Source organism: Osmerus mordax, chromosome 8 (assembly GCF_038355195.1).
Source record: "Osmerus mordax isolate fOsmMor3 chromosome 8, fOsmMor3.pri, whole genome shotgun sequence".
NCBI classification, from domain to species: Eukaryota; Metazoa; Chordata; class Actinopteri; order Osmeriformes; family Osmeridae; genus Osmerus; species Osmerus mordax.
Genome location: NC_090057.1, coordinates 10518770 through 10532964, shown reverse-complemented (window position 1 = coordinate 10532964; position 14195 = coordinate 10518770). Strand labels below are relative to the sequence as shown.

Here is a 14195-nt window from a genome sequence, read left to right as displayed (position 1 = left end):
ACCTTCCTGTTGACCTTCCATGGTTCCCCCCCCTTTCTTGGCAGGTGGGAGTGGAACCAGCTCGCAAGATCTTCGTCACCGACACCTACATCGACGAGATCAACCGCCAGATCCGTAGCAAGTCCTCGCGTGGAGCCAACAAGCGGCGCTCCTCGGCCATCCGCATCCACCCCATGCCCGAGCGAGGCTCCACGGTCACCAACGTCAGCAACTACGCCGGCGACGCCGACTTCTTCCAGAGTTGGGGTCGCACGCTGCGTGGCGTCTACCTGCCGACACTGCGCCACACCTTCAAGTCCCGCGACCTGGAGAAGCTCTACCAGCGGCACTCCTCCCACCAGCGGCGCACCTCGCTAGCCGTCACCAACGTCATCGACGCCATGGTCAAGTTTCACGTCCTCGTCCTCTATCTGGCGCTCGCTCCCGAGGCGGCCACCGACCGGTTACACGGCTGGCTGACCGGCCTCTTTATGGCGCTGGCGTTAGGGCTGTGTGTCCTGGTGCTAACCTGCAAAGACATGTCGCCGAGGTGGCTACGCTACGCCGGCTTGGCCAGCTGGCTGTCCCAAACGACGCAGGTGTTGGGTGGCCTGGTGTACGGGCTGGAGAAGGACCCGTCCTGGTACGTGCTGTTCACGCTGTTTGCCACGTACACGCTGCTGCCCCTGCCCCTGCTCTGGGCCATGTGTGCCGGCTCCCTCACCTCGACACTGCACCTCCTGGTGGAAGTGGTGCGCCACTATAATGACGTGGGCCTGCTGAGAAAGGTGAAAACGCCAAACATTTGATGACCTATTTGACGTCGCCTTTGATGTTTGGATGATCTGGGACCCTTTTTTGCTGGTGCATAGCTCCATGGGTTTAAATCCAATGTTCAACAATGCTTTGAGCTGTTCTCACTTGCAAGATGCACTCCCCCTCTAGTGTGATAAGCAAAGCAGCTAGTAGTTCCTATACGGTATCTCAGGCTACAACTACATATCCCATGTCAACTTGTCCCTCCCCCTGCGTAGGTGCTGGCCAAGGCGCTGCTGTACCTGGGCATGAACACAGCTGGCCTGTTCATCCACTACCTAACGGACCGAGCCCAGAGACAGGCCTTCCTGGAGACCCGCCGCTGCATCGAGGGCCGCCTCAAACTGGAGCAGGAGAACCAGAGACAGGTGGGCCAGTCCGCAGGGCCACAGCAGCCCAGACAGCAGGGGCTCCATTCAGAGAACACAAATCAATTTAGATTATCAGGCAGATTTAAACATGGAAGTATTTCCACGAACGTGTTTTAATTCTCTTTATTTGATCACGGAAAGCATCTGTTGCCTTGATGAATTTGAAAGGAGATGAGAAGACTTTTTGTGTTTCCAAACAGGAGCGTCTCGTTCTGTCCATCCTGCCTCGTTTTGTTGCCTTGGAGATGATCGCGGACATGAGCGCCTTAGACGACGAGCTCTGTCCACAAGAGTTTCACAAGATTTACATCCACCAATACAAAGATGTCAGGTACACACACGAGCACAACTACGCACACACACCACGCACGCACACACACACAGCACACACACACATGCACACATCTATGTATTCCCACAAGAAACTGAATTACGCTGACAAACTTCTTAAATCTTGCTAGATGTATTATCTCAGAATGTGTTTAAGAGACAGAAGGGTTGGGGCCTAGGATTTCTGAAAAAAAACTATGAAGGAAAATTTGAAAAAGGCCCATGTTATCTAAATCAACATGTATAATTTATGAAACCTTGCCAGTCTTGTATGTACTGTATATTTACAAGCAATGACTTATCCTATCAGTGTACATTTGACTCTAAAAGAAAATGCTACACATCACAATGTTCTAGGCTGACAGCATGGTTGTTCTGTCTCTATAGAAAATACATAACAGTGTGTGCGGTAGAACACATTATAATTTATAAGTCATGAAAGCAGAAGAAAACACATTTGACACAAGCTTGTTTATCAGTACTCTGTATTAAAGACATTCTTAACATTACAAGTAACATCATGTTACAATATGTTACATTTTCCATACCATGCCTTTTCCTCCAAAGCTAAGTCATTCAGACATGAATCGGGAAAAATCTTTAAGCATAGTTTTGTTTGCAGTTCTGCCAGAGATCTTGGTGGAATTGTACAGTCCTTTCCCTCCTCCACATTATCTGCCCAGTGTGCCTTGGACACCCATTGCTTGTTCTTAGTCTGACAACAAAACGCTGTCCACATGAGCTGGGGGATGTTGACTCTGCCCTTCATTCTGCAATTGCCAGGCACAGTTCCTGTTACCACGTAGGCCTTCAGCTTATTATCGTCATTGCAATGTTCGGTCATAAGTTTTTTGACATACGTCTCCATCGTGCCCCAGCTCCCACCATTGAAGCTTCCCTTTTGAGGGACGGCGTTGGTCAGGATAAATGTTGACTTTTGGGTTGGGTTGTCTACTGTATGCTGGCATGGGAAAAGGTGGCCTCTGCTTATCATGTGACCAGCGCTTGTGTCACCTTTATAATCCTCATTGGTGGCTTGTTGATTGTCGGTAAGGTCCTTCTGCAACAAGACAGTATAGCTTAAGTCATATATAAATAGGTGACTCTTACACCGCATCCCTTAATCTTAAAATAATATCATCATTGTCAGAATTATTACCAGCTTACAAACTGTCTCTCAGATCCTCAACATCCAAGACAATTTGAAAACAAAAATGAATAAAACAATAAAATAGTAAGAATCACCTCAGTTGTCCATTTGCCTTTTGTTCTTTTCACACATTTTCCCTCGAAGGTATATGCCGAAAACACTGGGATCTTGTTGTGTGTATCATACAGCGTTGCAAACGTGTAGGTTTCTTTGTTGAGTTCTTTGGTCTTCTGGCATATGAGCTTGTAGATGTTTTGATCTTGAACTATACCGTTTTCCAAAACACCTGGGATCTCTGGAGTTGTTGATTCTACAAAGAATTGCAGGCAGTTGTTGTTGTCAAACTTGTCCACTACATCAGAGAGGCAGAGAGGAGTGTGGAGGACGAGCAGGAGGAGGCAGAGTTCCACAGCCAGCATCATCTTCATCACCATCATCTTCATCAGGACTAGAGGTCTCTGTGTCACATTCAGAGGATGTAACCCACAGTAGCTCTGTAGAAGAGCTGCTGTTCTTATACTCACAGAGATCACACCCTCTGACTCAGACTAAGATCCAACCCTCTGAGTTCAGATACACTGGAGAACATTCAGAGAACTTGAATAGATACAGGCCTCTTCTATGGACTGTGTGGTTAGGAATGGCTTGTTTGACACACACAAAACATTAATGACACATTGTTTCATACAAACCTATGCAGAGGGTATTTTAATGAAACATTTCCTGATTGCACCTTGTCGGAAAGGGTTTTTAAGAGTTTTGATAAAGGTATTAGATGTAATTTCGTTACAGATGAGAAACAGAAATGAACTAAAATGTACTATTACTTGGAGTTTGATTGTCAATTTGGTTTTAAGTTTTGTGTGAGAGTTTTATCAGAGCCTGGCACAATGTTTGGGATAAACAGTTAGGCTGTGATGAGGTTGTATTAATAAATGGTATTAGTGCATAAAGAGGGTTATTATAACCTTTGTTCTGACAACCTCAGTAAGGCTCCCCCCAAACCCCTCTTTACTGACCCCTCTTCCCTTGTTCCTCCTCTACCTCTCACCTCTCCATCTGACATGTTTTATTTCTCCTCTCTTCTCAGCATTCTGTTTGCTGACATCAAGGGCTTCACTCTGCTCTCCATGAACCTGTCAGCCCAGGAGCTGGTCCGAACACTAAACGAGCTCTTTGGACGTTTTGACCATCTAGCTGAGGTAACACCATCAATGTGCTGCACTGCAAACCCTCATATCCCTAACCTGATCTTGACAGAGGATGAAAACAAATTCACTTACAATCTCAAAACATTTAAAGAGTCATTGTTAAGAATACTATTTAAAAGGTAATTATGTCTTAAAGATAATAAACAGCACTGAACATCCCTTGGTTCTCCAAGATTATATATGATTTCTGTCTAAGATAGATAGAAAAACAGTTGAAACAAGTTCACCAGACAGTCCACCATTATGGCATCTTAGGGAAATTACATTAACATTATTCTCTACTATCCTCTATTCAAATGTTGATTTAACTGACTCCCTTAACAAATCTTTTATTGTCTCTGGTAAATTATTAATCTGACCCCTCCACCTCCCTTCTCTGTCTCTTCATAGGAGCACCACTGCATGAGGATTAAGATACTGGGCGACTGTTATTACTGTGTGTCGGGTGTTCCAGAGCCCCAGCGTGCACACGCTCGCTACTGCGTAGAGATGGGTCTGGCCATGATCAACACCATCAGGTCAGCCCGTCCGCATGACTTACAGATCAGCCAAGCTGAAACTTAACATGCCATATTTCAATTTTGGTCGAATGACATGTAAGAAGAACATTTCCCTCAGACATCATCTTCCAGATCATTTCAACACTGTAAAATGCCAACATGTAGAATAGTAAGCAGGGCAGAACATGTAGTTTCTGCCCTTTAAACCTCCAAGTTAAGTGTCCTCGCATGCTCTACATGTCAGTCTGTGGACACGGTGCCATGGTCTCTCTCCTGTCCACCTCACCAGGTCTGTGAGGAAGCATCTGAACCACGACATGGACATGCGTATCGGGATCCACTCAGGCTCCGTGCTGTGTGGCGTTCTGGGCCTGCAGAAGTGGCAGTTTGACGTGTGGTCCTGGGATGTGGGCATCGCCAACATGCTGGAGGCAGGGGGAATACCAGGGTGAGAAGGAGAGCTTCATACCTCCCCATGGTTCATGGTGGGAGGCTCTGAGATGTGATTCACATAATGATTGTGGTTTAAGGCTTTAGGATACAATGGCTCAATAAAAAAGTTGAGAAAAAGGTTGTGTTTATATTCTCATATTGTACTTTTTTCTTTCACACTTTCTCTTTTTCTATCTGTCTCTCTCTCTCTCTCTCCAGGAGGATCCACATCTCCCGGGCAACGTTGGACAGCCTGGAGGGCAGCTACCAGACAGAGGAGGGGCACGGCCGAGAGAGGAACGAGTTCCTGCGGAAACACAACATCGACACGTTCCTCATCTGCCCCAAGGAGGAGGGGCCCACCACGGACAAACCAGAACCGCCCAAAACCCGCCAACCAAGCCGCACGTGGAACGCAGAGCTGCCGTTTGGGAACATCATCAACATGAACTCTGTATGCTCATGGTTTTGACCTCTGATGACCCAGTTCTCCACTGAGTTTGAAAATTGTTTGGTGACCTATGACCCCTCCACCCCCCACCCACAGATCCTGGCCTCTTTCACCAACGGCTCCCTTAAACAGCTTCCCAACTTGTCGACGCGCAAATCGCCGTCCAAAGAGATTAACAAGCGCATCGAGCACGCCATCCAGGTGCGGAGCAGCGAGCGCATGCGCAAGGAGCACATCACCCCGGTAACGCTCGTTTTCAAGGACACACACATCGAGGACCAGGTGAGGGGGCAGGAAGGGGGGGCCATGCTGGTTTGGGGTTTAGATGGTTGAACTGGCCAAGTTCAAAACAACATGATGGAGATTGTGCAACTATGTGTTGCAGTTTTCCCTGATGAGAGACGAGATGTTCAACTCCAACCTGGTCTGCTCCTTCATCATGGTCCTCTTCCTCATGGCTGTCCAGGCCCTCATCCCCGCCCCCAGGTAGACGGATGCCTCCACTGGCCAATCACAGTCTCACTTCTGTGTATGGGCAGTTACTGACCACTGGAGTGGGTTAGCATTACTCATAACTCTTAGTATTCATATTTTGGATCTTGACTATCTTTACTTTCCCCTCCCTTTCTCCTCCTTCTCCCCTCCTCCCCTCTCCTCCACCCCGTGTCTGAGCAGGCAGTACCCGGCTGTGCTGCAGTTCTCAGTCTTCCTGCTGGCCTACCTGCTGCTGCTGGTTCTGGCTCTGGCTGAGGAGTTCAAGCAGGCTCCCTGGGCCCTGCAGCAGCTCTGCTGCTGGATCCACGAGAACAACAGCGCCCGCAACCTCCTCACTCTCAGCGCCATCACCCTCAACTTCGCCATGGTCTCCACCGACATGGTGAGACGCAATCTTGGGAGAGTGGCCGTTTTGTCATTTAGAGGATTTTGGACTTGGGAAAATGGCTATACAAATAATCTTAAACCTGCAGATAGTTTTTTAACTTTTATAACCCTTCAATGACCTGAAATTCTAAAAGTTCAAATAGAACATTCTAGAACTCTACAATGCTCTGTCTGTCTCCATAGAGTCTTGTACAGTAGCTGACTGATAGGTGGTCCAATAGGATGTGAGAATGTTGCTGTGTCTGCCGTGTGGTGTAACCATTCCTGCTTGCTGTGTGGCCCCAGGTGTGGTGTTCCCTGAGAGACCCTGTCACAGGGGACGAGGAGGGGCCCAACAGGAGCAGTCTGGACTCAACCAACCAATGGGCTCTCAGCACCTGCACCTTCCCTGAGGTAACAAGGGACAGTCACATGACCATTCTCATAATGAGGGACAGTCACAGCAAATGGAAGCACTATTTGACTTCAATTGAAACAAGATTTCAAGATTTACCATGTCTCTAATATGATTATGTATTGAAGATACATTTCTGTTCTATGATAACTGGTCTGAGGGATAGTCTTTAGTGTCGCATTTACAATTCAACCGTAATTTCCTACGACATTTCATATCACATGAAAATGAATGTTATCTTTTCATTAAATGGAAATACTGTACACTGTCTCTATCTCCTCCTCTTCTTAACTCTACACCACCGACATCCCCCTTTCTTTCTATCTCTATACACTGTACACATAACTATCATTCTATCACCCTCTCTCTCTGTCGCTATCTCTTCTGGTGAGTAGTTCTTTGTGCAGAGCGGGGTGATCGCCATGGTGACGTGTGCAGTGTTTCTGCGTCTGAGCTCTGTGTTGAAGCTGGCAGTGCTCCTGCTCGTGGTGGCTGTGTACTCCTACTTCATCCAGGTGGCCTTCCATGTGCTGTCTGTCAGCCAGCCAGACCAGGGGGTGGTGCACAGGTTCACACACACACACACATTCATGTGTATCACACACATACACACACACACAGGTAGATATTTAAAACATGATCAAACTCTGACGATACCTTTTCCTCAGTAAATGATTGTGTAGCCTTTGTTAATTACACAGTTAATTCATGTTCAGTGTTATAATGTCAATTTTTTGTCTTCACTTTACTCCACTTACTCACACACACTCTCGCATACATGTGCACCCACACACACCAACCCACAGGTCCCACTACCTCAGGAGAAAGGGCATATCCATCCTCCTCATGGCCATGTTTGTTGTAGCTGTGTTCTACAGCGGACGGCAGGTACTGTTAAACCCTCATGTTTCCTGTCTTTCCTTCCCTCCTTTCTTCCTCTCTCTTTCCCTCCTTCCTTCCTTCCCTCCTTTCTTCCTCCCTCCTTCCCTCCTCCCCTCCTTCCTTCCTCCCTCCCTTCCTTCCTTCAGAGATTCCCAGTGCATTCTCTTCTTCAGATCTCCAGTAGTAGCTTTAGTATTAAGTAAAACCAGAAACCACCATGACCCTCTAGTCCCCCGCGCACTTGAATTCAACACTTCCTAAACCAAGGGTCTAGTCACATGTCACTCCAGTCTCGTTCTGATTGGCTGCACCTTGTTGCACAGTGGGAGGCCACGACAAGGCTGGACTTCCTGTGGCGCCTTCAAGCCCAACAGGAAGTGGAGGACATGAGGGAGCTGCGCGAGCACAACGAGTGTCTGCTGCACAACATCCTGCCTGCTCACGTGGCCCGCCACTTCCTGGAGAGGAACAGACACGATGAGGTAGATCCCTAAGGTTCACCAACACCTGGCTCACGCCACCGTATCACCTCAGACACTGGGACTGTCCCAAGACGAGGTCCCACTCCCAGCTCCCTGCTGACCTCTTGCTTCCTGGATAGGTTTGAGTGACATCTGTAGACCGCAGTGACTGACTGACTGTCTGCGTGGCGTGTCTGTGTTTGAAGGATCTGTACTCCCAGTCCTACGAGGAGGTGGGGGTGTTGTTTGCCACCGTGGCGGGGTTCAATGAATACTACGAGCAGAAGGAGATCAAACACGAGGGTGTGGACTCTCTGAGGCTGCTCAATGAGATCATTGCAGGGTTCGATGAGGTGAGTCAGGAAACCAGAGCACCTGGGTTTAGGGAAGGGTGGAATCATTATTACAAGACTATTATAACTTTGTCCTTTATCTCTCTCTCTTTACCTCCCTCTCTCTTTCCCTCCCTCTCTCTCTCTCCATCTCTCTTAATCTCTGCCTCTCTTTCTACAGCTGCTGGAGGAGTCCTATTTTCACTACATAGAGAAAATCAAGACTATTGGCAGCTGCTACATGGCAGCATCAGGCCTGGCCCCAGAGAGACAGGTGGGTCGCCATACATCAACACTGGCTAAAGGGAGATCAACAACTGCACAACATGTACAGTATATTTACTGACAAGAAAAAGAATGAGATGTGTAACTACTTGTGTTGAGCAACATTCTGTCTCTCTTCATCTCTCTCCATCTCTTTCTCTCTCTCTTTCTCTCCCTCTCCATCTCTCTCCATCTCTGTCTCTCTCTCACTCTCAGGGCCGTGTAAATGACTGGAATCACCTGAGTGAGCTGATCCTGTTTGCCTTAGCCATGCAGGAGACACTGAGAGAGATCAACAGATTCTCCTCCAAAAACTTCCAGCTGCGAGTGGGTAAGACCATCAGAGAGACATGCAGGGGCCTGGTCCACACAGCTCAGCCCAGCAGGGGGAGTGCTGGAGCCACTAGTAGCATAGGAACTATCTGTTACCCCAAACAAGATTTTTACTCCAGAAGATGACATACATTATTTAATAGATATTGGCCACTGGACTATTCCACTGTGGGTGAAATCCCTCCCTTTGGCTGAGCCTGTCTCTCGTAATTCGTAATGAAGGTCGTTTGTCCGTGTCATCCAGGTATTGCCCACGGGCCTGTGGTTGCCGGGGTGATCGGCGCCACCAAGCCGCAGTACGACATCTGGGGGACCACGGTGAACCTGGCGAGCCGCATGGACAGCACGGGGGTGAGCGGCCGCATCCAGGTGCCCGAGGCCACACGCAGGATCCTGGTGGACTGGGGCTTTGTGCTGGAGCTCCGGGGAGAGATCTTCATCAAAGGGGTGAGTTCTGAGTTCAGAGGGGTGGATTTTATCACAACCAGGAGAACTAAGACCCGGGATAGATTTGGAGGCCAGAGAGAAAACAACCGCCACTAGGCAGTTGCTCTTCCAATCGTCACTTCTGTTTCATTCCTCTCATCTGTCCTCTGCTCTGTTTTACAACTCCAAGTAGGAGTGTGATTGAACATCTTGTCCACTGGAGGGCGCCACTGCCTGATCTGTCCCCGTGTCTTCCCAGGTGAGCGAGTGTCAGGGGAAGGTGCGCACCTACTTCATCAACAGCAGCCGTGGCCAGAGGATGAGCACTCTGGTGGGGCGCTCTGGCGGTCGCTCCGGGGGACGCAGCACGCTGGCGGCGGTGGTGTTCGGTCTGGTGCAGGCCAGGAACAAGGAGAAGCAGAGAGAAGCCAACGGGGGCTTCAGTCTAACCTCGTGCAATGCTAAGAGCCCCTAGGGTCAAAGTTCATGGAGTGATGACTTCCTGTGGCAGAGTTGAGTCACTTCCTCTGAGTAGGGGTGCAGTGTTTCTTCTGGGAGAGAGGATGGGTGGTTGACCTAGTGTGCTGCCACGTGAGGGAGTTATGGTGTTTGTGTGAGAGAGATGGACATGGTGGGGAAGGATTGTATTCAGCATGGAAATATTCTCACAAACACCACGAGAGAGGAAGCCTGTTTTATAGTGCTTTTCTCATAATACTTTGTCTGGAAGTTTCTCTGAAGGGATATCTCCTTTAGGATTAAACAGACTTTGAACTGTCTCCTTCACAGATTTCTCTTTTTCTACTGCCATGTTCGTTCTGTTTTTGTTTTTTTATTCAGTTGTGTACCCTGATTTAGCCAACATGTATTTACTTTGTGATACAACAATCCTGCCGTTTACATCCGCAGTTCATCATAAGCCATAGCAAGCCATCATTACAAAAATACCTCACTATTCTAACACTACTGTGTTACACAACTTTGTTACATAGTTCTTGAGTGAGATGGATTGCTAATTTATCATTTTTATAATAATAGTTATTGTCAGATTGTGCTGTTTTATCTTTGTAGCAGTAACAGGAAGGCCCGTATTAATACTTTTATTCAGATCTACCTTATCATTTGCGGAATATCTTGAAATATTTTAGACCCAACCCAACTTTTAGACTTAAGACCCAACTCATGTATTCTATTCTGTTACATCTTGCAAAGTTTAAATTATAGTTAGTTCTGGAATATTTCCAAATCTAAATTGTTCACATTCTTATGACCCCCACCTTATGTTGTTGAATGGTAATTCCCATATATGACATTTTGATCTTCGTTTAACATGTCTTTACATCAGTGTCAAACATTTTGTGAACAATTACAATGTAGTCATCAGTCTTTGCCTATTTCATTACACAAGTCTTGAATAACATGACATGTCTGTAACCATAGGGATTAAAACAGTTTGTATCTGTTCTGTTTATCCATCTATCTGTAGCCTTCTGACTCACTGCTCTGCACAGCAAAGCTGTTTTGCAAGGACATACCAGTTCATACTGCTCTCCTAACACGTAATTGCCAAATATACTATTATGTTCTTCATGTTGTCAGTTACATTCATCTGTCCATTAGTTTGTGTGATGAAATATTACAGGAAATAAGTACAATGAAAATAGTCAATTGTATTGTTTAAATGTCTGCTTTATGACAGGGGAAATACGTTTAGTTGTCTATACTTTATTCACTAAAACATTGTCATTATGAGATCCCAGGTTTACGCAGCACAGTATATTTTTTCAATCATTTGTATAAAAATTTGAATTTTCTGATGATTAAAAAGACCAATGAAGAACAAAATGTGATCGTTTTTCTCTTTCTGATCCAGTCGTCAAACTCCTGATTGTTTACAGCAGTGTCCAACCGTTTCTGGAGAGATCATTTTCTGGAGTTTTGCTGTTACCATAGTTGTAACTAAACAGAATCACATGATCAACCAGTTAATTCTTAGAATCAAGTAGGCCTGAATATGATTGGAGCAAAAACCTGTAGATGGCTCCAGAAGCCCCCAGTCTTGCTAACTTTTAAGTCAGTATGCCACCACCTAGTGGACACAGTGTGCTACAACATTAAAGTGTCTGCAAAGTCTTTTTGTCAAAAACAATATTAACTGCAGCAAGCTTGCAATATAGACTTGACCTTAATGTCCTTATAGGTGTTGCCCAAGATAGTTGTCACTTTGTATTTTGTTAGTGCGAAGCAATGAGCAAACTAGCCCATAAACCTTGGAGAAAGGGAGAAAGATGAAGGAACCTTAAAAACCTTTACAATTATGGTGTATTATGCAATAATAATAATGCTATTATGGCCTACATCCACAAATACAGAATATATCAGGTACACACACACAAACTTCTTAAATCAGACTTAATAATGTCTAATAACAATGAGTTCATTTAGCAGACACTTTTATGCTAAGAGACTTCTCGGATCTGAAGTTGTCAGAAAGTTTAAACCTTCACGTCCAGAAGAGACTGCAACTTAGTAGATTCATCACAGTTTGTCAGAATCTAATCAGTAGTATTTCTATTAGGGTTGAGGCCATAGACAAAGTGTCAAGGAAAAGCCAATTGCTGCAAGTATATTACCTATTGATATAAGTAATGAATGACACCATGCAAATGCTGTAATTTTATTCACGAGCAGACATCACATGTACATGTGAGTCCATGAAGAAGGGTGACATGTTCCAGTCACTCAACATCATGATGCTCTTGTCAACGTTCTGCCTCTCAAAACACACAGTATAGGTTTACTGTTTGATACACCTTTATCTTTTGGAACAATTCAGTTTGGTAAAAAGAAAAGAGAGAAAGAATTACAAAGGGCATCAAGTACATCACCAGCTTGTTTAGAAAGCAGTCAGAGGAGGGTGTTTACTCATTATTATGATTATTTAGGTACAGTACATGTACCATCTGGAAAAAGTTTTCCAATATTATCTTTATGTTTATTGTAAAGATCAGACAGACTTATTGGTTTAATTTCTTGGGGGTCCTCCTTGTTTTCTGCCCAGTGTGCCTTTGACACCCATTTGCCATTATTATCTTTGCAACAGTAGGCTGTCCACATGGATGCAGGAATGTTGACACCTTTCATTGTTTTCTCAGGTTTACCAGGCACAGCTCCTGTTATCACATAAGCCTTCACTTTATTATTGTCATTGCAATCTTTGTTCATAAGGTTTTGGACATTCGTCTCCATCCTGCTCCAGCTCCCACCATTGAAGCTTCCCTTTTGAGGGACGACGTTGGTCAGGGTAAATGTTGACTTCTTGGTTTCGTGATCTTTTGCATGCTGGCATGGGAAAAGGTGGCCTCTGTTTACCTTGAGGGGACCGTTCAGTTGACCTTCATAATCCTCATTAGTGGCTTGTTGATTGTTGTCAAGGTCCCTCTGCAACAAGACAGTATATCTTAATTCACATGTAAATATGTGACTCTTAAGCTTAATTTATACTTAGGTGGCGGACACTTTTTAAATGGTCGCCGACGAAGTGTCGCTCAGGCAGCTGCATTTATACTTCGGCAAACAGTCGCCTGTGCTCAAGGTTCGCGTGACGTAAACAGAATCATTTTACCGTTAAATTCATAGCTATGGTTACATTGTTAACGCTTTGTAGCCTAGGTGATCAATCGGAGAAACTGACCATTTTGATTTTTCACTATGTGCCGACATCCGGCACATAGGCGGCACTTCTAAGCGACGGTTAAAAGTGTCGACCGAGACGTCATTTCTGTCGGCGACCTTTTCAAAAGTGTCTGTGACCTAAGTATAAATTGGGCTTTACACCGCTTCATTCACTTCATCATAAATAAAGATCATCATTGTCAGCATTATTATCAGCTTACAAACTGTTTCTCAGATATCCAGATATAGTATCAACATCCAAGACAATTTGGAAACAAAAATAAATAAAACAATAAAATAGTAAGAATCACCTCAGTTTCAAACTTCTTAGGTCTTTCAAATTTGTCACAATCTGATTTTTCCTCAAAGGTATATGCAGAAAACACTGGGATCTTGTTGAGTGTATCATACAGCGTTGCAAACCTATCAACTCCGATGGACCTCTGGCAAATGAGCTTGTATCTTTTTTGATCTTTAACAACGCAGCCTTCCAAAACACCTTTGATCTCTGGAGTTTTCGATTCCACAAAGAATTGCAGGCAGTTGTTGTTGTGAAACTTGTCCACTACCTTAGAGAGGCAGAGAGGAGTGTGGAGGACGAGCAGGAGGAGGCAGAGTTCCACAGCCAGCATCATCTTCATCACCATCATCTTCATCAGGACTAGAGGTCTCTGTGTCACATTCAGAGGATGTAACCCACAGTAGCTCTGTAGAAGAGCTGCTGTTCTTATACTGACAGAGATCACACCCTCTGACTCAGACTAAGATTCAACCCTCTGAGTTCAGATACACATTCAAGTTCAATACTTTTTTGTCAGATGCACAGAACAACACAAGCTCAGACTGGGCACTGAAATTATTAGGACAAGACAACGCAAAGCAACCTGGCATAATATACCATATAAGTACTCAGAACATAGATTACATCTATGATAAGATAAAATATAATAAACCTCCTAAATATACAAAGATATAGAGAACTTAAAGAAATAGATACACCCCTCTTGGACAACATTGCCTTCTATGGTCATGAATGTGTCTTGTCTTACACACACAAACAAATACACACACAAACACACACACACACACACACACACACACAATACTGTTACTTTAACAGCTTTCATTTGTATTTTGCAGAAGCTTCTTCAGCATACAGGGCAATTGTGGTGGATGGTTACTTGCTGTTTGCACATTCATTGAGATACTTTTGTAGCCTACTTCCATATACAAATTACAAGAACAAAACCAATATATTATTAACAAAAAATATAAAATATAGCGCTTGTTGTTGCGACTTAAAATA

At 45.1% G+C, this 14195-nt stretch overlaps 1 protein-coding gene across 1 annotated transcript; it reads left to right on the top strand.

Moving 5' to 3' along the window:
- Positions 1-38: 38 nt before the first annotated feature.
- Positions 39-9689, top strand: si:dkey-206f10.1 (adenylate cyclase type 8; the record flags this gene model as incomplete). Its single annotated transcript, XM_067241484.1, has 19 exons — positions 39-767; positions 1014-1163; positions 1367-1497; positions 3737-3848; positions 4248-4375; positions 4647-4805; positions 5009-5243; positions 5337-5522; positions 5626-5726; positions 5916-6117; positions 6408-6515; positions 6912-7084; positions 7323-7404; positions 7722-7880; positions 8066-8212; positions 8373-8465; positions 8672-8786; positions 9033-9235; positions 9474-9689. Coding segments are annotated over 19 exons (3429 nt in total), but the record flags the coding sequence as incomplete, so codon positions are not given.
- Between the last annotated feature and the right edge of the window lie 4506 nt (positions 9690-14195).